The sequence below is a fragment of the Phlebotomus argentipes genome, unplaced genomic scaffold (assembly GCF_947086385.1).
Source record: "Phlebotomus argentipes unplaced genomic scaffold, Phlebotomus argentipes genome assembly scaffold_4, whole genome shotgun sequence".
Lineage (NCBI taxonomy): Eukaryota > Metazoa > Arthropoda > Insecta > Diptera > Psychodidae > Phlebotomus > Phlebotomus argentipes.
In genome coordinates this window covers 8779998-8805033 of record NW_026776174.1, presented here as the reverse complement: position 1 = coordinate 8805033, position 25036 = coordinate 8779998, and the positions used below count along the sequence as shown (strand labels likewise).

The 25036-nt window shown below is 41.6% G+C and overlaps 1 protein-coding gene across 6 annotated transcripts; it reads right to left on the bottom strand.

Moving 5' to 3' along the window:
• Nucleotides 1–12607: 12607 nt before the first annotated feature.
• LOC132257582 (F-box/LRR-repeat protein 14) lies at nucleotides 12608–20380 on the bottom strand. 6 transcript variants are annotated; one of them, XM_059754556.1, is made up of 3 exons: nucleotides 19672–20380; nucleotides 16170–19614; nucleotides 12608–16031 (listed from the first exon to the last, which is right to left on the bottom strand). In XM_059754556.1, the coding sequence occupies exon 2, from the start codon at nucleotides 19346–19348 to the stop codon at nucleotides 17972–17974; it is 1377 nt and encodes a 458-aa protein (XP_059610539.1). In that variant the 5' UTR covers nucleotides 19349–19614; nucleotides 19672–20380; the 3' UTR covers nucleotides 12608–16031; nucleotides 16170–17971. The 6 variants fall into 6 exon arrangements, with proteins under 6 accessions (XP_059610539.1, XP_059610538.1, XP_059610535.1 ...); XM_059754555.1 differs by having other exon boundaries at nucleotides 16170–19609; XM_059754552.1 differs by having other exon boundaries at nucleotides 16170–19953; nucleotides 20047–20380.
• Between the last annotated feature and the right edge of the window lie 4656 nt (nucleotides 20381–25036).

Below are 25036 nucleotides of genomic sequence, written 5' to 3'. Positions count from 1 at the left end.
TATTTCTTTCACTTTCCGCCCCTTCCTCGTGAAGCAGATGAGGAATTGTAGACAATTTAAAGCCTTGGGGAGGAAAGCAATCCTACCCTTGAGAAAACCTGTGTGTGTGTGTTTGTGTGTGTTGGAATGGCATTAAATTGAACTTTAAAAGGGAAAAAAGAGAGGATCGGAAAATACTGCAAGTAAAATAGAAGAGGAAAATTGAATTTGCTCTTCACATCCTACATTTTCTCTGTCTCAAGCACTGACATCGGCCCTGCTTCGCCCACCCAAACTGTTTTTCGCGCGCGCCCACCCACATAACTCATTTCGCAATTGTTGCTCTGGCGCTCTTGATGTTTGTCTTCGGTTTTCCTGCCGCCCGGAAAAAAAACAAACCCCTCTCGTTTCGAATTTTCCACCCCAACTCACTGGGTGAGAAAGTCCTTCTATTCCTCCAGGAATTCTTTGTCTCCGCGAACCTTTACGACTTTCTTTCTCATTCTTCTCCCTTTTCGAATTGTTTCTTTTTTTGCCTTTGTCGTCAATGGAAAGCTAATGAAAATACCGTCCACATAAATCTTTCACCTTCCCCCCCTCTGCCTTGACAAGCGTCTACCACCCCCTCGGAAAATGCATAGAACAATTCTCGAAATTGATTCAATCTAGAGGAGTCGCAAAAGGTAATTCAACTGCTGTTTAGGAGAACATAAGCTCACAACTCAAAAAGGTTTTCCACAAACTCCCAGGAACGTGCGAAAAATTGTAATTTTGCACATCAATTTAATCGATTTTGGATGAAAACACCTCAATCAAGTGTGAGAAACAACTGAAGTGATGAATGTGAAAATTCTAAAGAGGTCAAAATTTATACATCCACTTTTCCTCCACCTCAACAAAATGTCTTTCTCGCTACACTTTTCATTTCTTGAATAAATTTTCTTTTTTTTTCGAAAAATAGTGAAATAGTGGGAGTGAATGGGATGGAATAAAAAAAAAAGCTGCTCACCCCCACTCAGACATTGGGGATGCGTAGAGGAATGTGGCGGAGAAGAGAACACAGCAGGCAAATTGGAATTTATATGGATCATCAAATACTTTCTCTGGCTGCTTTTTTCTCACACCCACCCACTTCCTTCCATCACCCATTTTTTGTCCATCACTCTCTACTTCCCATGCCATGCGTCGGACGCCTTTTTCCTCACTTCCACACGAGAGCTCTTAGTGAGGAAAAAAGCCACCCACACCCACTATTTGGTGGACGGAGGAGCAGAAGCGTAGGTAGAGTGACTTTGCAACAAATGGATTCCCTCTATATATTCCGAATATTCCTTTCTGGCTCGCATTTTCCTTTTTCCCTCAGAGTAAAACATCTTCATACATAAATTACAATACAAAAAATGCTTAGTGCACGAGAGAAGAGTAAATCACGAGGGTTGAAATGCAATTTTCATTTCTGTTTCTCCTTCAGAATGGAGAGGCAGATTTTGAGAGCTAAGATATTGCTTCAAATCCCTCCCTTTTTTTCTAATTCAAGTGAAAATCTCCAAATTCAACAACCAAAGAATCTTATCAGAGGCAGATAGAGAGAAGAAGAAAAAAAGAGTTTTCTGCAAGAGGACTGTCTCAACAACCGACATTCCATCAATTTTTGTCAAAGAGCGAAGGAGGAATTTGCTCCGGATCGGAGCTCAGGGAAAATGAAAAGCCACCCACCCATGGTATTTTCGAAAATGTTGACATAGGAAAAATGAAAAGAGACGATCGAACCCTCGACGCAGAGCTTCCAGAGGACCGTAGAGATGAAGTGAATTGAGAGTGGAATTAAGAAATTCCAGAAATTCTAAAAGTTTCGCGTACGAAAATTGCTTTTCACTCTCCGGGCCACACAGAGTGCCACACCGCGCCACCCCTTTCGCCGCCCCCTTTTCCGCACATGGAGGGAAAATTCAGCAACACTAAACAATAGTGAGCGAACGGTACAATATATAAAATTTACACCCCATCGAGAGTTATTCAATTCATCCGGAAATCACTCATTCTATTCCGTGACAGGCAGAAAAAAGGGGCATCCTACCCACACACCACCCACCGCGGGAAAACCTTCAAAAAGGCACACATATGCACGCGCACACGGGCTCCACATTACGTATATTGCAGAATTTTCCGCCGAGAGAAGCACATTTATGCCATGGGAATTTTAAATTTAAACTCGTTCAACATTTACAACATTTTTCGATTAACAATCCTTCAAAAAGCGATCAAAGTCAAATCAAATGTTTTATTATTATTTATTGTTTGGTGGCTAAAATTGCAACTCCATCGACTAACTTTTACCACCCAAGCCCATACATAGCGCTGTATGCATTTGATTGAGCTTGATGGAATATAATTCAGAGAACGCCTCCCCGCAATTGTCGTATACACACGGAAAAAGGCGAACAGGGTGAAATGTGAAAAAAAAATAGCAGGTGAATTTATTTACTGTACATACTTCCCCAGACTTCTCGTCTTCTTTTTCTACGCCCTTCGTCATGCATATCAACTCCCTCGCCCACCCCTTTCCGCCATGTGTTTATCCATGGGAAATATACTTTTGATATTATGATTTTATTCTGAATGTTCCACATCGAAAATTTCATCCTCGTAGTAACTTTCGATCAAACTGTCCAACATTTTGAGGGGTGTGTGAGCACACACCTTTCTCCCCCTCCCTCCTCCTCCTCCTCCTCCGTCGAACCGCCCCGCGTGCCGTCAAATGTCAGGGGAAAAGATGAAAGCCAGAATAAAATTGAATATCAATTCACGACATTTTCATTTTGTGCACGTGAATAAGTTCACATTTTTCACGTGGTTTCTCATCATCACACATTGCTAATTCCCGTGGTTTTGGCTTCAACGATAAGATTTCAGCCTCAACCACGAATCTGCGCCTATGATTATCTCTTGTACATCTTCCAGCGACATTTTCAAGAAAAAAAAACAACATATTGGCTGACGCATAAAAAAGGCCATGCGAATAAATTCACCATGATTAAATCTCTGTGACACATGCATTCAATTGACAGGTATATTTGTGACTCTTCTCACCTCATCTTTAATCTCCGTGGCATGTCTCGTGAGTATCTTATGCGGAAGAAATCACCTGATTAACGGAATAGCACCGTGTCTCTCCATGCAAAATGACACAGAAAAATCGACATGCTAGAAAAACACGCATATATTTTCATAATCAAATGGAAATTATATACTTTTGACTCTCCACTTTGATGCATTTTAATGCGAGAAAAGTGATTGGAAATTTCCCTCTCAATTAACCTTTTTTTTCTATCTATTTAGAAAAAGAAAAACATCCTTCGTTCCTCGCTAACTCTGACGGAAAAACTATTTACCACTCAAGTCTTCTTCTCGCTCACACACATTCGGCTTCCCTTCTTCTTCTTTATCCGCGAGAATTCCTTTAATGCTATTCACATAACATTTACCATTTACAGTACAAATATGTATAAGCGCGTTCTTTAAACATCCCAAACGCGCGAGGCGGGTAGAATCCAACGGCGAAGGGAAGGTGGAAAGGCGAAAGAGTACTGAACGGTGTGTATAGTGTTCATATATAGGAAAAATTCTCTCAGTGTTTGCCAATGTGGAATGGGACGGACGGAAAAAGAGTAAAGGACGCGCCACGAAGGAGCTCAGTCGCGATGTGCAAACAGAGCTAAAATACGCTATAGAAAACTCTCTCGTGCACTACCATATCAATTCTTATCTCTTCCCCCTCCGCCCTAGGCGCGCTGCTGTCTCTCAATGGACACCAGCTAAGGTACGATGCTGGATATCTGGTCACGCTCGCGACATCAAATTCATGCAGCAATTTGATGCATTTAGCTCACTTTAATTGGCCATTTCACTCACTGGATTGACAAATGAAGCCACTTCTTGCAGCCATTTCTTGGCTATGGTGAGACATTTTATGTCTCTCTTGTGCCACTAAACGATTGTATCGTGGGGATTAATAGTCGCTGAAAAAAATGATCAATACACCGAGACCCACAAATGCCGCCTTGGCAATAAAGCATGATAAATTTCCAGGAATGCCAATAAAGTCCTCTCCTAATGGGAAGACGACAAACGAGTCTATTCGTCTCCCAACTTTGAATTTCTACAGCCATTAAAATACCTCAATTAAAAATCATCAACCCCACAAAGCTGAAGAGTTGCCCCAAATTGGCTCCTTCACCCTAGCAAGACCCAAGAATATTCCGTAGTGTATTTTGTCTGTCTTTTATTTAGTGTCGGATGTGTGCTGTATTTGGTGTCTCTAAGCGGATATGTGTGTAAACTCTCCGACTGTATGACAACGCAATGTAGCCAAAGCCGCCACATTGTGTATATTTTAAGCATTTAGGCATTTTGGGTGAGACCACGTTGAAAATATGCAAGTCGACTCTTGTTTTGGACGGCCAGAGTCAATAGCAGCGTTTGTGAATTCCTGGCAAATATTGTACCAACTCTCGATGGCTCACGAAGATAGAGCAATGTGAAAGACATCGTCGCGCATTTTCTCACAATCGCGTCCCCACGATCAAGTGCCTTTCTTCCATAACTAACACACCAACTATGTAAAGAAAATCGTCCAGAGGCGAGCGAAAAGGAAACCTTACGAGATTCACACCGAAAATAATATGAAAACCTCCTTATCATCATCTTACATAAATCATTTTAAGGTGCTAATATTTAAGACGCCGCCCTCCCTGCCCTCGCATGCCCTCTCATCGACAAAGCTCTCTGCCTCTCGCAACAGCACCCGGGAAGCATGCGAAGAAGATGTGAGTGCGATAAAACAAGTCGAGAGGAGGATCATCGATCGTTGCACAACGATCGCGTCCAGAAGTGTGAAGAGGTCAAAAGTTATCATAATAATGGTGTGAAGAATGTCTTGCGAGAAAAAACATCACCATGTCCAGTAGCCGGTTCTTGTAGGACGTGCCACTTGGCTACCATCATCGTCTTGGCTCCTCTTCGTTCTTCATCTGCCTTCGACCCACCCATCTCGCCCATGCTACACTGCACAGATGATGCGTGTTTTCCACCGCTATATATTGTGCAAGTGTATTAAATTAATACAGAGTATTTTGCATGAATGCATATTAATTTCCTCTTACCCCACCTTTTGGGCAGAGTTGGAAGAAAGTAGAGGAAAAGCGGCTCAAATATCATTAATCATTTGAAATGCTCTTGACGTGCAGGCAAGAATTTATGCGTGTCTCGGCTATTTCTGAATTCCCAACAGAAAAATCATCATCTATAAACGCACGGATTCATCAACTCTGCCCTCGACGCATATTAAACGACTATATCGGGACGAGAAGATAGCTCTGGTGTGTATGCAAAAAGGAAGAAGTCAAGAAAGAGTCTTCCAATAAGAAATATCGGGTGAAGATACGAGAATAATTGTTCTAATTTTCATTCCAGTGCAGAGGCCGGATCGCTAAACTCCAGATAAGTGCTCAGCTTCTGCCTTTTCGCACCTCGTTGCGGGAGGCCAGTCGTCCGACCAAAAAATTAGATCAACCGAATCAACAGTTTTCACCGTTTTTGCGCGTCACACCGCCAAAAAATGCAGAAATATTGCCTCTAAAATATTGTGGAAATCGCCATCAAAGAGAAAAAGAGCACACCCTATAGCCAATGCACCCACAGCGCGCCATCCATATCTATTCGATATGGAATGACTGTGTGTGCCATATAATGATTCTCATATTAAAGTTGATCTAACACGTTGTGAAAACTGCGTCAATTTTATTTTTCACATTCGGGTGGAAGGAAGTAGGTGGAAAAAAAAGTGCGGCGTTAGACGGGAAAAAAGGCAACATCAAGTCCATTTTGATCAGACTTTTTGCTGAACAAATAGAAGGCTTTAAAGTTGCTCTTTCACGGGTGGAATAGTAGTATATCTCGCATGGCGCACAAGGGAGGCGTGAGTGTGAGACCTCATAGTCGGGCGGGGGAAATCATATGAAGTTTAAGAGTGTCGCGGGAGATGAAAGTGGGAAAATTGGGGAAGAAATCGTCGAGGCGAAATGAAGAAAATGATGAAAACTTGGGCTCCTGGATCCTGAAATCCGGCCCCAAAACGGTAATATCCCGAAAAGACGTTGTTCAGCTTTAACATGGGGGGAACTGCATGAAACCGGGGCCGCCTCGTATACCATTCTATAGCATTGTAAATACATCCAACCAATTCATCCTCGTACACCCATGCCATTCCCCATCTCATTCATACCACCTATGCATTACTCGATTCAGTGTACACTGTCGACCCCATGAAAAATCACTTTTCCCCATGCACTCCATCGCATTGCCCGTGAATACGATACTTTATGGGTGAGACTGTATTCCCGTTCCAAATGCCCAGAAAGTACCACATTTCCTCCAACAGACACGTGAATTTGACATTTCTCGCTTTATGCTGGGGCGCTCCACGAGAAAGTGCAGCATTTCACCGCCATTTGACGCCACAGTGCGCGAAATGGGAAACTTTCTGGGCACGTTCGCCCCAGAAAGTGCCGCATTTCACTCACCATCCCGTCGCGCAGTCACCCAATGAGGAATACTATGGGCACAGCTCACCCATCAAGTATGCCATACTTCGCCCAATACCCCATCGTGGACGGCAAATCCGACACTTTCTGGGCTATCCAGCTAAAATTTCTAAAGCAACTTGTCATGTGAGAGTGTGTTGGTGTGTTTTCAATTCCATGTACAGGGTGGCTTTTTTCCCCAGACTCGATCCCGTGTGCCTGTGTGGAGTCAATGATGGCTCTCTGCCTTCGATATACACACCATATCTCTCTATAGATAATATGTACAAGGATGAGAGCGAGAGAGAGCGAGAGTGGAGTTCTGCCTCGACGACGCTTTTGGCTTCTCCTCCTCGCCATGGCGCGAGGGAATGAGAGAAGAATCGACGACGGAGCCAGATTCTCTTCTTCTCCGTCATATATAATTCCCTCTAGATATATCACCGCGCACATATGTATATATTTTAATCTATATTCACTCGCCACACATCTATGCGCCATGCATGGCTGGTATTAAGAATTTTTTTTTCCACCAACTCCAACTCGTCGCCTGTATTGGTTTCAAAACTCCATAGGCGAGTTTCTGCTGGAAACCCTGTCATACTTTTTTCTTGCCACGCTCTCTCTCTCTCTCTGTCTGTCTTTCGCACCACCTCTTGTACGCCTTTCCACACTCACACACCCATATTTTCTTTTTTCCCGACTCAAAGGAGAAGGAAAGAAAAAAAGATGTGCAGGTGGCTGTCGCTTTATTCAACTTTCTTGGGGATTGGGGAAGTGAGGAGGCATACTGAGAATAAACTCCACTGGTCTGCAATCTTTCATCTGTCCTTCTTCTCACTCCCCATTTGTCATGCAGAGAATTTCTTTTCTCTGCCAGAGAAATGATCAAAATGATCGCAAGGATGCGCTCCATGGATGGGAGGGAGAAATAATTTGATATTTGATCGCACACAAGCATCTGCAATTGGAACATATTTGTTTGAAGACATTTTTTTCAGAGCTTCTGCTCACACTACAATTCTTAAGGGTGAAAGAAGATGAGTAGAAAACAAGTGTACTTCTAATTGGTGTCCTTCCAATTGAGTTATCCCATGCCAAAGCCATCTATCTATCAGGAAAATGATTTACATTGTAAAACTCACTTTTTCTCACTTCCACTCATGTCGCTGCGTTGCCTGCTTAAGCAGAGGATTTCTCTCTCACTTGACTTAAAAGTCCCTGCAGAGATTAACCCGTTAAATTACTCTACGGTCTGCCATCGAGTCTTCCAAAACATATGAGATTACACCCAAAGCCGTTGAGCTTCTTACTTCGACACCCGAAGAAATTGCCATTCTTCAGCACGAAACATTTGTGAAAAATGTCGTGAATATTGCGACGCTTTTCTCAAGAAAATCATCATCAATCTAATATTATCTCTATGGGTTGCGTTGTAGTGTAGTCTTTTGGCGCCCTATTTCAATATTAATTATACGAATATTGTGAAATTTACAGGCACACACAGCATGAGAATCTATGAGATGGGTGCCTGAGAGAAAATCATCGTGGGTGGGACGAAAATCTCCCACAAGGAGTCTCCTGTGTCATGTGTAGAAAGTATATTTTATATAATGTATTTCCATCACATGAAATGTCATTACCGATTTCTGTACATCCTCTCCATCTCTCGCCCCCGCATCCACACACTCACTCGCTCGTCTAAATAACAAACCACCCCCCAAAAGTCAACCCCCACGGAGAAATGGGTGAGCTAGGGTGGCCTAAAGTTTCTCTACGAGCGCTTCAGCAGCAGCAGCAGCAGCAGTATAGGGAATTTTGTGTGAGAAAGGCGAAGGGAAGAAAAGCGCTATAGTTCACTTTTTCTCCAACTATGCTAACTGGGCCAGGGAGGAAAATGACGAAAACTTTCCACCATATTATAGACAAAAATGCACCTAGCAAAAAAAACAACTCCTTCGACCCTCTTCTCACACTTTTACTGGGCTCTCCATGGTGTTGTCCACGGTAAAAATAATCATTAAAATTCCCCCTTTGGTCGCCCCCCTTCCACAACCCTAGTCATGGCCTGACATCATCTCTCCGGCACTGAAATATGACATGGAAACAAGGGAGGAGATGTATGAAAGGGTCACAAGAATTTCCTAATGTCTCGAGAGCGAGTGTAGAGCTGCAAAATCTCCACATGTGAGATGTTCATGCATAATCTGTGGTTGAGAAGAGATCTGGAAAAGTTCCCCTCTGTGCGGCTTAGCAACTCTACTCGAGGGCAATATCAATGGGAGGGAATTTAATAAGGTGACTGTCTCCTATTTGTCATCGCCTTTGGACACAATTTCCCATCCAAGCACACACCAACGAACAAGTGAGTCCTGAAAACCGAGGGACACGACTCCGATATTGTTCCCATCCTCAGCAGTGCATCCCTTTTGACTTGGCCGGAGTCAAAAAGGCTCCTGGCTATACTACTTATGTATATGGCAAAGTATTGAGATTAATGAAAGCAAAACTCTCTTCCTTGGATCATTTTCATTAACTCCAATCCCCGAAAATTCATCACCAGAAAGAGAGAGAGAGAGATTGGATGGAATATTCTGAGAAATTGTTGGAGCATTCTTCCTCATTCAGCAACGCCAGAGTGAGTGAAGGGATGCAGAGATGTTGTGAACCTGAAGATGGATAAAGGGAGAGGGAAAAAAAAGCAGGACGAGATGAAGTAAAAAATGAAAAATATCACATCCTGTTCTTTTCTTTCAATGAAAAACGTACAATAGTTCGCCTCAGTCGCCTTCCGTCTCGCATTCAATACACTTTTCACGTGATTCCTCCTCATCTCTTTCAAGCCCATTCCCAATACTTCGTCTCTTCCTCCCACTTCTCTATTTTCTTCCCTGATTATTTCTACTGTACGTCGTATCGTATTCTCGCAACATGTTCAATAACTTTTCTCCTTTTTTTTCTGCTGTAATGTCACATTGCGAGGCACACACAAAAAGGCTCTCCATAGCATAGAAGTCATAATGAAATTGACAGATATTTTTTAACACAAAAATTTGTCTCTCGCTGGCAAAATTCCTTTTCACTCCACGACACTCCAAGTGAATGGGCGAGAGATTTAAATTCATGTGACATACGAAAGAGAGGAGGGCAAAAACAACCCTCGCCATGCCTTTTGTCCCATCGTCCATCGGAGGAATTTCAGGCTGGGAGGGATTGAAAGAGTGACTCAAAAGCTGAATAATGTACAAAAGAGACCCAGAAACTAGTGCACTATAGTTGTCAAAATGCTCTACAATCGCACCTTCTCAGGTGAGAAGGATTTTCTACTTTCCTACCTACTCCCCGACAACGACACCCTTGCCCATATCCAAACCATCTCTCTTTTCGCACACTCTTCGGCGCTTTTTCCCTTCTCCCTCTAAAATCCACCTAGAGGGTTGCAATTCCATGGTTGAGAGATCTGGTGCGAGTGTGAAATAAAATAAATTACAGAGGTGTGCAATTCCTCTTCTTGTTGAGATGAAAATCCCTTGCAGGATTTTTAGGGTGCACACACAATTGCTGCTCGCGACGATACATCATCTTGCGAGTCTTGATTATTTCAGCGAATATTAATTTAGATGGCACATTTACACCCTACAATTTTTCAGCTTTAACTTTAAGTTTTCCATTCGGTCTGAAAACAACAGAACATTCTTGATCACAATTTTCTCAGATATGTAGATAAAGTATGCTTTTTGTGCTGCTCACAGTGCGTTCGTGCATGGAAGAAACTATCAAGGGAGGTTGAGGGGTGAAAAGGAATTCAGAAAAAAAAGATGCCGAAATGCAGAAAATCTCCCTGTTCGACTCAAGTATTAAATTGCTCGGGTGTGGTGTGCATTTAGCCTCTTCGCCTCTCTCATCTTCCCGGTGGATCGCAGGAATGAAAAGAAGCCGAGGCGAGCGAAGGCATGCATACACATTTTGTATATGGATGAGGAGGCAGAAATTTCTGTTAAAGTATAAAAATCCAAAGAGCAGCAGCATCACAGGTAGAAAAGTCGCAGACAAGTTCTCTCTGTTAATTTCTTCCCCTCTACAGCGGAGTTCTTTTTTTCCTTAATTTTTTTTTGCCTCGTCTTCCCTCACACACTCTCTATATCCAGTGTCTGTCAGTATCCGAAGAATTGGTCGCTCTGGAATATCACGGAGTGGATGCCTTTTGGCTTTTCTCAATACCACACCATACAGCGCCCGAAGAGAGCCAATAAAGTCAAGCGCGAAGGCATGAAGAAAAAAGACGGTGATATGAGCTTCTTCTTTTCAGTTTTATCTACCTCTTTTTTTTTCTTCCTCCAAACCCGTAATATAATGCTGGATAAATTATAAGGCTTTAGCGTGTGTGTGAGAGTTGAAAATGCAAAGTGGATGACCTGCATATGGATTTCTCTATACTTTTATATCCTCAACTTATGTACATTCTCCCGAGAACTCCTGCCACTGCCAAGTCTATACAGTATGACTCACAAAATCGTCATTCGACAGCTCTTCTGCCTAAGCGCTGAACATATCGCTGTTGTTCAGGATTCACAGATCAAATCCTGCCAACAATCAAGTCTCCTCGGCTCTGACCATGCTTCCTTCTGAGGAAATTCATTCACAACAGCGACGCACTGCATATCTTACGCGATTTTCTGAGTCATACTGTACAATTGCATGTGCAATCTCCATACATTTGCACATTTTGTGACTTGACGATGAATACGTAACAGTAAAATCCCCATACTTCTTCGGTTGCCACCCAAGGCAGCGAAAACCGCCCAAGTATAGCATCGAGTACACCGACTGCAATTTCACAATGCCACTTTCCTATCTATGGGGGATATCTTGCAGAAACTCTACGCACTATCGCCCGATCGTGGTGCATTTTCGAGCCGACTGTAGCCAATGAGCTCTGAGTGGATTTCGCGGAATTTTCGAGCATTCCGCGCGCCCTAAAAAAGCACCCCGACGTGGCAGAGTGCAATCATCATTTAATAGGGTTGGGAATTATCAGTGCTGCAGAGCCACCTTCTTCATATTCCGCATCACAATTCCCAAATCTCACGCACACGCACGCATTCAATCGATGGAGAGCCGAGCCGATAAATAGATATATGGACAGAGCATTACAATTTTTGAATACAAATGTTGAATAAGTAGTGCATGTAGCTATAACATAGTGTAATATATTGCCCACATTATGTACCAAAGTTGAGCCCGCCAACAAAATACAAGAGTGCGTCGTTGCCAGCTTTTATATAATTCCCTCTCCGGCGCACTGAATTATATGTATTTTTGATACAAACGTACATAAGAGTTGGAAATAGAGAGAAATATAATAATAATAATATGTACGTACATATATGGGTGGGAGAGCAGGTAGTCATCACAGCTACCTCTCTCACTCTCGTCAGCCTTCTTGCATGGAAAATACAGCGGGAATTTTTGGAGCAAGGCCCGCCGCTTCACACTTTTCATTCCCCCCGCCGCCGAAAGACACTTTTGGAGGGTGGAAGACAACCCCAATCGCGTATTGAAAGGCGCCCAGCAACTGCCGTCCATCCTGCTGACTCACCTGCAAAATCTATCCAAGGAAGTCGCCGACAATCAGGTAAAGAGCAAAAATGCCACAGTCTTTCATTTTTACTTTCCATTATTTAACAATAGTTTTATTCTCATCTCTTTATCTTGCAATAAACCTAGAATTTTAAAATATTTTCCTATCTAGTCCTTGTTTTATCTTCATTCCTCTCAACTGCTCTCGCTTATCTCTAGTCATAATCCAAAAAAAGAGATTTGCTTCTTTTTTACACAAAAAAAAGTTCATGACCACCATTTTATATACATGTACGTAATTTTCATACATTTTTCTTTTAATAATATTTTACGCATATTTTTAATTCATCTTAGTGTGTGTCTTTCTTTTGGGTAGAGTTTTACATTTCCTGTCCACTGTATGGGTGTTTTAACAACTATTCTTTTATCTTATATTTTTATACTATTTTTATAGGATTATTTCTTGCTTCATATTTTTTTTTTACTATTTTCTCATGGATACTTTAAAAGTTATTCTTTTATTCGCTTCAATCTCACATGTTTTTCTGTTTTATACTTTTAAATTGTTAATGGTATATAAGTGTGTTTTTAGTCAAAGTTTGCTATTTTTCCTTGATTTATTCCTCTCTTAGTAATTCCCTTGCTGTCTTGTATTTCATTTTCTCCCATATCTTCACCACACATTTTTAATTCGTTGAATGTCGTTTTACACATTTTAACTGTGTCTTACTGTCATTTTATATTCCTTCTCATCTGTACTTTTTTCTCTCCTTTTACCATCCGTCGCGCTTAAATTCATAAATATTCCTCATTCGAGAGACAGAGAAAATACACTGGGGAAGAGATCGAGACTTGAAATTTTCTCTCAACAGGTTTAAAGACATTAGTGGCTGTTTTGAGCATGTTGGCGGTTGTCAGGGAAAAAAACAACGATGAAAAATTGACCATAGATTGATTCTCCTCACGGCAACGCGACGCATTCTCCTCGAGACGACACTCCTTGCAATGGGGTGAGACGTAGAAGGAATTGTGATATTTTGGGAATAAAAAATATATTTTTTTTTGAATAAATTATCAATTTAGTGGTGAGCATTATTCATAGCGAGAAGAGATGACTTTTGAGAGTTTGCTTCTGAAACGCCGTCCTTGGTTTTCTTCTACATTTCTTCGCCTCTCACACTGCTCAACCATACACACAGAGTCTTCCTCTCCTTCTCCACCACGCCACACACACAATATTCATATGCCAGTGTTTTCGAAGCAGAGCCGGACGCTTGAGTCAGTCGAGTTGAAAAAAGAGCCAGAGAGAAATAAGAAAAGTAAAAAATACGCGTATCTCTGAAATTTATATATCTACACCACACTTCGATACATAATGTACACGGGCCTTATTTCAATATAACGTACAGTGTACATAAGAAATGCAGCGTCGATAATGCTGGATAAAAGTGATGGAGAGTGAGACGATGCAGGAGGGAAGGAATGTGAAACCCATACAAGAAAATAATCACGAGTTTCGGAGTGTGTGCCTTTTCCGAAGGCGAAGAAAGAATCACCAGTAGACGAAGGAGACTCTTCCACAATGTTATTTCTTTCTTATACCAATTGGATGTTCTCTTCGCTCGTCTGTCGCATCCATTTTCAACATGGCATTCGCGCTCTCCACCAGAGCATCCCAGAGGCCAAAGGAAGAGCCATCCACCAGCCGGAGAATGCGAACAATCTGGCAAGAAGGAGACTCAAGAAGACACACTCTCAGAATCCCATCCATGCCGCCGTAGTCTGTGAACACTTTTTTCCTTCTCTCAACATCCACAACCCAGCCTGTCTCTTCGGAGGAACACAAAATCACCATGAGGACGGAGGTGAGCAGCTAAAAGAAGTAGTGGAGAAAAAATCGAGAATAGCACCAAAGATGGTGAAAAAGTGGACGAAAAAATGGATGGAGAAAGCAAAAAATGAATAAAACAGACACAACAAATACTCAACGGCAAAAGTTTCAGCTTTTTCTTCCACGGCATTTCTTCTGCACCACCCATAAAACACACTCGAAAACGCATTTACACAGCTGGCAATCACATTCACTCCACTCCTTCGACCTCACCGAGACCCTTTTTCCTCCGTCAAATCCCCCAAAAAAAAACAAGACGATCAAAACTCATTTCTTTTGTTCGTTCACAAGAAATTTGATTGGAAATCCGGCGCGCGGAATATTGGAAAACCACCCACAAATTCTCAAACTAATTACAACCAAAAGGAGGCACACAAGAAAACCATTCATCATCCTCGCATTTTTTTTCTCTTTTAAAATATACTCAAAAACAGAAGAAGAAAAATTGTTAGATTTTTCCCATCTTTGCACCCAAGAATGCTGCCTCTCATTCGCTCAAATACCTCTTCTTCACTCCTCTACACTGCACACACAACACATCAGGCATTGAGGCACTCAGAGAGACGAACATTTGCAATAATAAATGACCTTCAGTAAATGCAAAATATTGCCCTAAAAACCACTTTGCAGGAATGTTAAGCGTCACCATAAAAATCAACAAAATGCCTCCGAGATGTTTTTCAAAGTGCACACAAACCAAATTCGAGAAACGTCTCAGTATCGCCTCGAGAATTGTAATAAAGAAGAATCAATTGCACTTTTTCTCCACCTGTTTTTTTCCCACCCATTTGCTCAACACTTGTGCTCAAGTCCAATTAAAATAAGGAGAAATACAAAAGAAAAAAAAACAATCCCTTTGAGTGAAACAAAGTCTAAAGCTTTTAACCATTCAATAACTCATGTATCCCTCTTGGAGAAAATCCTCAATTTTTTCACACCTAATAGCATTTGTCTGCTCTTTTCTTTAATTTATTTTTTTATTACAAATATTTCATCAACAAAATTGTTTGATTCCTATTTCCGTCTCTCTCTCCACAATATAACTTGCAAAATAGAATGAGAATATAAAAAAAAATTATACAAAGAAATTAAAACATTACACATTTTTCATGTTACAACTAGGCACTGCGCATTCTATTATGCACAACTCTATTAACATTATGATGGAGATTAAAATGTAAGTTGGACTTATTGAGATGCAAAAAAAAACACACATTGAGAGATAGAATAAAAAGGCATTGAATTAATTTGCTAAATACATTTTTTTTTCTCTCCATCTATCTTCATTCTGTAGCTCCAAACCAATACACAGCAGACTCGCACTAAAAAGCGAACAAATCTGGGCGCAAGTGAAATAAAACTTATTAAAGTGCCCCAGACAACAATTGTGTGTTCCGTTGTCCTTGTACTACAATTTATACCAAGAAATAACGAAATTAAATGAAAAATTTCCCGCGTGTATTTTTCCAATTCACTCTTTGGTCTCTCTTGAGCGGGTTTAGAATTATATTAAAATGAATTTAATTATAAATTTCCTTTTGTGTGTGCCTGAAGAAAAACGATCTCTTGCGCAATAAATTCCCACATTGAGGTGTATTTAGCACATGATGAAAATTAACTAAATAACACATGAAAAATCTGCGGCTCAACCTCTCTTTCGCAGAGGCACAAATTGGAGAATCGAGGGTTATTGAGAGAGAATTACCATCAATTTTTGGAAATGTGTCTCATCAATTAAAATTTTATCACACTTCTAATTACCTATATCTCTTTCAGTCTTCCCTCATCATGCTCAAGTGTCTGTTGTTCTTGATTGGGAGAAAATTAGCAAATCAATTCAATGCGATTTTTTACGGGTGTTTTTTTTTTATATTAACTAACTCTCAGTGTCTTTTTTCCATTTGTCTTCTTGTCGCAAAGTTACAATTCGTTTTTTTTTCTTCCTTCAACACGAGTTCTCCTCTATTTTCGTCACATTTGATATACAGCACAAAAAAAACCTAGAGAGTGATGATAAACGTAAGAAAACATGGGGAATTTTTGTTGGGAATGAAAATGGCATTAAAATCTAACAGAAGGAGAAAAACAACAAAATTATACAAATATTGTTTGAGGAATTAATTTTTCACAATATTTACGTTTCCGTTCTCTCAGCTTTTTTTTCCTCCTCTTCTTCTCGCTCTACACTGTTTTCTGATAGCACAGATACATAAAATGTACATAAAAGTACAGCAGAATCCAGCAAAATAATGGCACAGAGAGTGAGCTTCTTCCAGTGAAATGGATATCTATTGCAAATTGAAGTCTCTCTCCTATCTTTCCCCTTTAATTTTCATCATCTCCAACGACGAAGAGCCACACGGAGAGGGTTTGCATTATACGGGGAAAAGGGGAAAAGTCGAGAGAATTGAAGAGTGTGGGCGGAAAATGAATAAGTACAATATAAAAAATTTCGTTTCACAGCCGCGCTCTGTCTCTAAGGAATTTTCTCTACCTTGCAGCCAAGTCAGCCATATATAGTCAGTGAGAGAAGTCTTGCCACCCTCTCTGTATATTTTCTAAAAACCTTTCCCTGTATTTGTTGAATTCACTCCCACACACACACTGCCTTTTGGTGGAAAATATCTTCCTGTGCCTGTGCCGTTGTGTGTATGCGTGGAAATTCTCAGACAAAAAAAGGCTACTACACACACGAAAGGGGAGAATATTTAGGGGATGGCAGCAGAAATGTCGAGGCTTCCTCCAAGTTAAGCACACACTACTTTGAATTTCATATCGGAGGCACACAGAAAGAGTGAAAATACGGAGTAAAAAGAGGGCTGCACAGCCAGTAAAAGGGAGAAATATAATTCAAGTTAAACAACAAAAAAAAGGTTCAAAAACTAAGAACAAATAAACAATTTTTGATTAACTTCCCATTTCGTCAATTTAAACGTACACAACTTTCCACCAAAATCCATAGAAATTCTTTACTGAGTACTTGTGGAAAAATGTCACGATTAAATTCCATGAGAAACTCCACTGGAAATTCGTCAAGAGATACTGGGAAAAGAAAGAAACAGAAGTCAGCTTTAAGCGGCACTTTGCAAACTTCTGAGACAGACAGAGTGGTATAAAATTTTTGGGAGAACGAGGCGAAACCCCTCATATAGAAATAAAAATTGACAATTGTCATAAAAGTGAGCTTCTTGTTGCCTCTCCCCTCGGGCCTTTGCAAATCTCTTTGAGTCTTTTTGCAAACACATAAGGAGCCCTGTAGTCTCACAATCTCCTTGTCATTTGATTGTTCATAATTTTAATAAAATTAAATTGAATAATCATCTTCTATTGCCATCAAACGAATGCACTCGTTGAGAGAAGATGAAGATTCTCAAGTATCAATTCAATTTACTATTTCATTTCATTTCAGTGTTACTCTTTGCTCTCACTCTCCGTCTCAACATCTTCTTCTTTTTCTCACTGGATTTTGCCGAACTAGTTTTGACTAAATGACGTTACAGAGAATCTTCTAAGAAACTGAGAAAGAAATTGAACTCGATCGTCTTCTAATGCGTCACTGAGATCCATTGTAGCTTTGAGATTGTACAGATCAGCGCCACAAACAATTCTGCACACTGATCTACAAACCATTCATTATATCTCTTCACGTGTCAATCACATACCAATTTTCGTGCTGTACATTGGAAAAGAATTAAACAGTCCTCTCTCAATCGCAAACAAAATATATGAGTTGTTAACATTAAAAGAAAATAAACATTTGCGCTGCTCTTTTTTTTCTTGAGTAGTGAGAATTCACTGCTCTTCTCCACAGTGTCGTGCGATTAAATTCCCCAACACACCATTCATTGTCAATTGAATTCGTTACGTGGCTTCCTCATGTCCTACATTTGTTCCTAAATCATTATCACTACAATCACAGACTTGACACACATCAATCGAATCACCTTACATGCCAGAGACCCAAATTCAGTGTCTCCAGCTTCGGCAACTTCATGATGAGCTCGAGACCCTGCGCCGACAGCCGGGTGCATCCGTACAGGTCGATCGCCTTCAGATTCTGCAGATTGTCGGCAAGTGTCTTCAGTCCCTTGTCGCTGATGCGGTTGCACTGGCCGATGTTGAGAGTCTCGAGATCGTGGAGTGACTTTGCGATGCGATCCAGTCCCTCGTCAGTGATGCCGCTCGCACTCAGGCTGAGCGATCGTAGGTGGAACAGACCCTGGGAGATGTGGATGAGCGCCTGATCGCCAATCTTGTCACAGAAGCTCACGTCCAGCGAGAAGATGGTGCTCCCACCCTCCGTGAGGTACGCCATCCCAATATCGCTAATGTTATCGCACGCCCGCAGATTCAGCTCCTCCAGCTTTGGCATTTTTGCGAGATACTTGAGTCCGCTGTCCGTCACGGACACGCAGAAGCTCAAGTTTATGCTCTTGAGCGATGTCAGGCCCAGTGAGATGAATTTCAGCGCCTCGTCAGTCAGGCGCTGGCAATCCTGGAGACCGAGATACTCAAGCGCCAGTTTCCCCTCCGTTTCCGGACTTAGTCCTGCCAGATGCCCAATGCCCTGATCCGCAATGTGCCAGCACGATCGCAAATTCAGCCTCTTAAGCTTCCTCAGCGACCACGTGATCAGCAGCAATCCCGTGTTGGTAATATTCGAGCATCCACCCAATTCCAGCACCTCCAGATTCTTGATCGCCGTCCCAATGCGCCCAAGACTCGTGTCCGTGATCTGTTTGCACAGCGACAAATCCAGCACCTTCAGGTGCTCCATCTCCGTGTGGAAGGAGGTATGGAGATTGGCATCGGTGATGTTATAGCACCCGCTGAGGTTCAGCGACTCCAAATTTGGCACACCCGTCACCACGTCCTTCAGCGTTCGCCTCAGCGATAGTACCTGAATCTTCCGGATGCCCCGACGCACTAGCGACGTGAAGAGGGTGGGTGTCGTGCGCCTCAGGTGAAGACACGCCTCGACACCCTTCCACACACTCTTTGAGTACGCCGCATCACGCCACGCTGTGCACACCTGAGCCACGCGGCCGCGATCACGCACACTCAGCTTCGCGAAGATCATCGTGAGGATCTCCGGATAGAGGTGGCCAATGTGCGTCCCCTCGGGCGGCGGACTAGCGATGGGCGTCTTGGGGCGCTGCACTATTCGTGGCGGTGGATGCAGATACAGCTGAGGCGTCGGCGAGGCTTGCAGGTGCGGCTGGTGGAGATGATATGGGGTGTAGCGCGACAGATGGCGGGGCCGGTGTGAGATCAACCCACCCGGGATTTCAGTCAGCATCAAGTGGGAGTCCTCCATGGCGTGGACAAAATGCCTGAAAATGCCTCTTCTGACTGGCAAAAGTTCCTCCTTACTTCTCTTCTATCGTGATGATTACCGTCTCAAGTTGCAATGCCACACTCCTCCTCATGTTTCCCAACCGCACGTCGGGAAATTGTCCCTCTTTCTCTGTCTCTTTGTCTGAATCGCCTACACACTTCCTGGCCACCAGGCGCGGTGCCCCTCTTGCTTCTGTGTTCCTCCAGGCAGCTCCTCTACAGCATCATTCTGCCCAGCAATCTACGCTAAACCACACAGCCTCTCAATTGCAAAATTCGTGGTGTCTTTTTTTCTCGCCAAACCTCTTCTCGCGCGCGCGGCAAAAAACCTCAAGGTGAGCCACGTTTTTTCCCACCTCCGGCTGCCACAGATCTCTTCGTTGCGGGTGGAAGTTGATTTTCTCGTGCACTATTCAGGACGTCCGACGCTCCTCATATCAACACTCACATCAACATACTACTTTTTTTTGCTCTTCCTCTCTTGCCAATTTCTCAGAACGACGAATTTGATACACTAATTTCTTATCTGAATTTTGCTTATGTGTGTTTATTTTTTTCCCTCACTGTGCTGTGATGTGAATCACTCTGTGAAAAATTCCACCAAATAGAGTCTCAACATTTGCGGTGTGTATATTTCGTAAAGATATCCCACATTCGAAGACGGGTTATTTCTTTCACCTTCTGCGGTGAAGCCACGCACTTGAGAATTCAAAATTCACTCCAAAAAAAAAGACTGCTTTAACCGCAAACACCCGTAATGAGATACAAATTTCTCAGACAAACCCTCACACTTTTGTCTACCACCAAATTCTCAATAGTCACAAATGACAATTTTCCGTCACCACTGGACTAAATGTTTCTCCACTGATCTACTTTAAATTCACTAAAGAGTTTTGCTTTATGGTCATTTGTGCGAGTTCTGTGGATGATTCAATATCACTTTCACCTCGAATAACCATACAAAAGTCTCCGGACACGCCAAAGAGTCCCCCTTTTCAAAGATCGTCCAACCAAGTCGACGATTGCCGTACAACTGACGACGATGGTGTGTTTTCAGTCTCTCGAACACCGTCGTGAGTGTTTTGTATTCTCATCGGAGCCATATCGTCAGTCACCCGCCACCAACAAAACTCCTGCCTTGGCACCCAAGCACACAGTCATCACAAACTCACGCTCCTCCATTCCCGACACTCATTCAACACACTCAACGGCCTCTCTCTCGCTCTCTCCACTCTCGCAACACACCACATTCTCTCTCTCCCTCTCCCGTATCGCACACACTCTCTCCAACGTGTCTGGCTGTGTGCGTTATCACATTTTTTTCCTCCGTGAATTCTTCAACAACACCAAATCCAGAGAGCAGAGAGAGAATGACGAAAAAAAAATCCGGCCTCACAAACCAAAACATTCACCAAACAGCATGAAAATACCAAATTCTGACTCCATTGGAGCAAACTCGGCCACTGTTCGACACAATCGGATCTTCTCCCTCTTCTTATGAGGGGAAGCCAACACACATTGACGATCCTGCAGGGAAAAAGTGGAAAAGAAACATGCCAGAAGCAGTTTGAGAACCAGTGCCCACCAACCTGTACGCACAGTGTCCTATAAACCAGGGGAAATGTCCTCTCCTCTTGTCCCAAAAGAAAACCGCCGCACTCAAGACTCAAGTGGAACGCGAGAAATTCAAGAAATTTTGTATAGACAAAAAAAACACTATGCATAAAAGTGTCCGAGAGAAAAACATGCATTAATGTGCAGACATAATAAAAGACATAGAATTTTTTTAGAGGAGCAACAGAGAGACCCCATTCTCAAAGCACAATGACAGCGATGTCATCACAATTGCAGTGCTCAAATAATATAAATTATTATAAACATTGCTGCAGAGACAATCCATGCTCACCATGTTTTTTTCAATGTAACTCCTATAAACTTTTATTTCAAAGACACCACACATGATATTTTGTGCTGTTTTTCACTTGGTGTTGCAGTGAAGCCAATCAGGCACTGTGCAAATAATAATAACAGAGACAAAGACGTTTCTGCCATTCTTTTCTTGGCAGACTTGGCGGAAAAGTCCCACGTTATTGCAATTTGCAGAGTGCGAGTTACGCATTTTGTCTCTTTTATTGCAACAATCTCTCAATATTCCTCCTCAATTGTCTCTCACATCATCCCACCCATTTCAGTTCCTGCGTATGCTTTTTTCCATGAACTCTCGCGGGGTAATTTTGCGCGGTAAAATTATACCAACGTGTGTCGCGTGTAGGTTGATGAAAACATGCGGCAAAATTATTTGCAACTCGATGTGTATTTTTTTTATATATAAGACAATTCCTAAGATGTGATAAATGGCAAGAATCTCTCTATTTGCCAGTGTCAAATAATTACAATATATACACAAAACTATGATGAATCTGATGAACGAAGAAAATACAATAAATATAAATTAGTCATTTAACAAGTCATTTGGAGCTGGAGATGCGGGACGAAAGAATTGGCGAGAAATGAGATGGGAGACACGAGATTATTTTAACAGCTTTGTATAATGCTAAAAGAGCAAAAAATCACTTTGTCTATGAATAATTTCATGTGGTGGATGACAGAAAAAACGGGCATCGGTGAGGATTTTTATGAGATATTTATCTTCTTCATCGGATTCTCTCTCGCTATATAGCATCCAATTGAGTTGGCTTTGAGAAATAGTTGCATGCAACACACCAGCAATATAATAAATTAATTTACTTCACCGTTGATGTTGCTCGCCTTTTTCTTATTAATACCCATTAAATACCCTCTCTCATTTGCTCTTGCTCGTCTATCTCTCATTTAAATACACATGAAAACATTATTAAATTTGCTATCAAAGCGTTACAAGTGGATGGCAAAGTACCCAAGAATTGGATGAGAGAATAAATGGAGAAAAAAAAATGTGAAAACATTAAATACCGGCGCGAGTTTCCAGGTTGATGTACAGATTTTTTTTTCTTCGCTTCAGATATACACACACCTGAGAAGTACGCGCATTTGTGAATTTGCGTGCTGTGGGTGAGCGAGAGACGATTACCTCAACGGTTATCACGAGAAGTAGTAGAAAGGTTGCACAAAAAAGATTGCTCAAATGCTTTTCTCTTAGAAGAGGGTTGAGCATAGTAGAGTGAAGAGAAAAAAAGAGTACATATTCGCATGAGATCAACAAAAATGCAGCACAATCCTAATGTATGGTGTTTATTGCTTCTGTCATGTGGAACACACATCTCGCGAGTGAATCATCCAAAAGGCGGAGAGGGCAGCAATCAGAGTCACGCGGGAGGAAATTGCAGGAGAAGAGAAGAAATTGTCTTGAAACACACCACATTATACAGAGATGGGCAAAAAAACGTGGATACCAACAAACAGTTAAATTCCACCAGCAAATATTAATTAAATAATTAACTTTTTTTCTCTTCACCTCGCCATCTTTCGACATCCACTATCAGCATTATGCTGCTGGTCTGTCTCACACTCTGACCATTGCATGATAATCACGCCGCCACAGTTGGCGATTTTTCCGCAAGTCTCACTCTGGCGATCTGGCCAGATGCAGGCTGATGAAGAAAGGAGAGCAAGAAGATCGCACTCTCAGGCAAACTCTTCAATTTCACTCCCAATCTCCTACTCCATCCTCATTTCCTCCTTTCCCACTTGTGTTTTTCTTACTCTTCCTACCTTTCCCGCTCTGTTTACAACACCCAATCCGACAGCCCACCATTCTAATCTCACTCATCACACTCCAGCTCTCTTCAACCCCTGCCTCAGAAACGCAAGTTCAACATTATTTAATGCAGTACAGCCGGAGAATCATTTGAATGATGTTTGTTGCCTCGTATGTGAAATTGTTGCAATTCTCTCGTGTGCTCTGCAAAAACCCAATGGCAGGCATACCATGAGAGCAGCCCCAGAACAGACAACTAAGGTGCAGGAGGAGTTGCAAAAAAAGCACACACGAGCATCAGACAAGAATAAAGCGCGGAGAAAAAGAGGATAAAAAAAAGTATAGAAAAAGGGAAGCAGAAATTATTCATTGTGAACATCTGGAATATGTACCGGACACTGCGTTCAATGAATGGATGCATAATCATTTGTGCAATGAGCCTCCCTCCGTTTTTTTCATGTCAAGCCTTCTTTTATTTATACACATACAAACATTCTTTCACGCGGATCCCAACGAGGAACAATAAACACCTTTTCTCCCCTTTCGCATGCATACATCATGGCATTCAATTGGGAAGGTATCAGAGAGAAATGGACAGGAAAAATTGCAAAAGGAAGATTCAGCAGAATACAACAGTCTGTCACACTTTAACCGCAGTTTACAACAATTCCAGCGGTAGGGAAAAATGCAATTCAGTGCGCACGGTGTGAGGAAAAACCCAATTGACATGTTGCAACATCGTTCCCGTGAGCAAAATTTTGCATACAGCAAAAAAAAATACATATGGTAAAAAGAAGAAAACCAGTTTCGCGATATGCAAATGACTTTTGAGAAATTGCAGAAAAACAGAGGAAAAAAGTCGCTTCGATGCGAGTAAATATTGTTGCATATGCGAAAATGAGAAAAAATACGTCACACACTTTGCATATTGATAAATTTATGGAACTTATTGACAATTTTTAGTGCCTCTTTGTCACTGCCGCACTCAGTCACGGGCAATGAGTGATCGTAAATTCGTGGATGAAATGAAAGGAAAACCGCCAAGTGGAAATTCTTGAGTATTCAATGAGAAAATACCTCAATGAAGTACGCACTGGAATTGCATATGTACTAAAGTGAGAGTGAAACAAGTTTCATCCGAGACACATTGAACATTTTAGGTTTGTGACCAAAATAGGGAACAGAGCAAAGTACTAAACATCCACTGCCATGCCACGCTTAAACACAAACCGTTTTCTGTTCACAAAACTACCTTATCATCATGTTCAAGTCAAAACAAAAGAGATATGATAAAGCCGCAGAGAAGTTCTTGCACAAAAGTGAATAACATAACATTTAAATGTTCATTAACACTCATTTGTTCCATTTTTCATCGCTCAAATGCCCCTTCTTGTTCGCGTATTTTCCCTCTCCTTCACTCTCACGCATAAACTTAACTTCTCATTTAAAAGCACACCTCAGAGGTGAATGCAAAATGCCTCCTAAACAGTGGCCTTTGAGCTTCAGACAGACACGTTATTATCAATGAACTTCAGCCTTTTCCAATGCGATTAACACTTGAGAGATGACAAAATAAAAATCATTTTTGTGCACTACTCATCATTGTAAAGAAAAGCCGTAGCAAATAGATCAATACAGAAATACAGGTATTATATTAAAGTATTAGTGAACCTCGTGAACGAAAAAGTACAAATTTCAATAATCATCGCTTTTCGCCTATTAATTGAATTGATGTTCACAAGGATAGACAAATTTCGTTGTTGATCATAAAAATGTTAGGGAATAGTTAAGAATTTTCATGATTCTTTTCTCTCCCAACTATTTCACACGCATTTTGCGTGCTTGTTCCACTCAAAAAGAGACTCAACTCTCAAAGATTAAGAGACGAAAATGCATTTCATTCTCTTCTATCATTATAGATGGGCGAAGCCAGTTGTACTTATTTCCATATATCTGGCACAATTTCTCTTT

Excerpts from the sequence above, each read along its gene's own strand:
- LOC132257582 (XM_059754551.1), bottom strand. The coding sequence starts at position 19,348 with ATGGAGGACTCCCACTTGATGCTGACTGAAATCCCGGGTGGGTTGATC.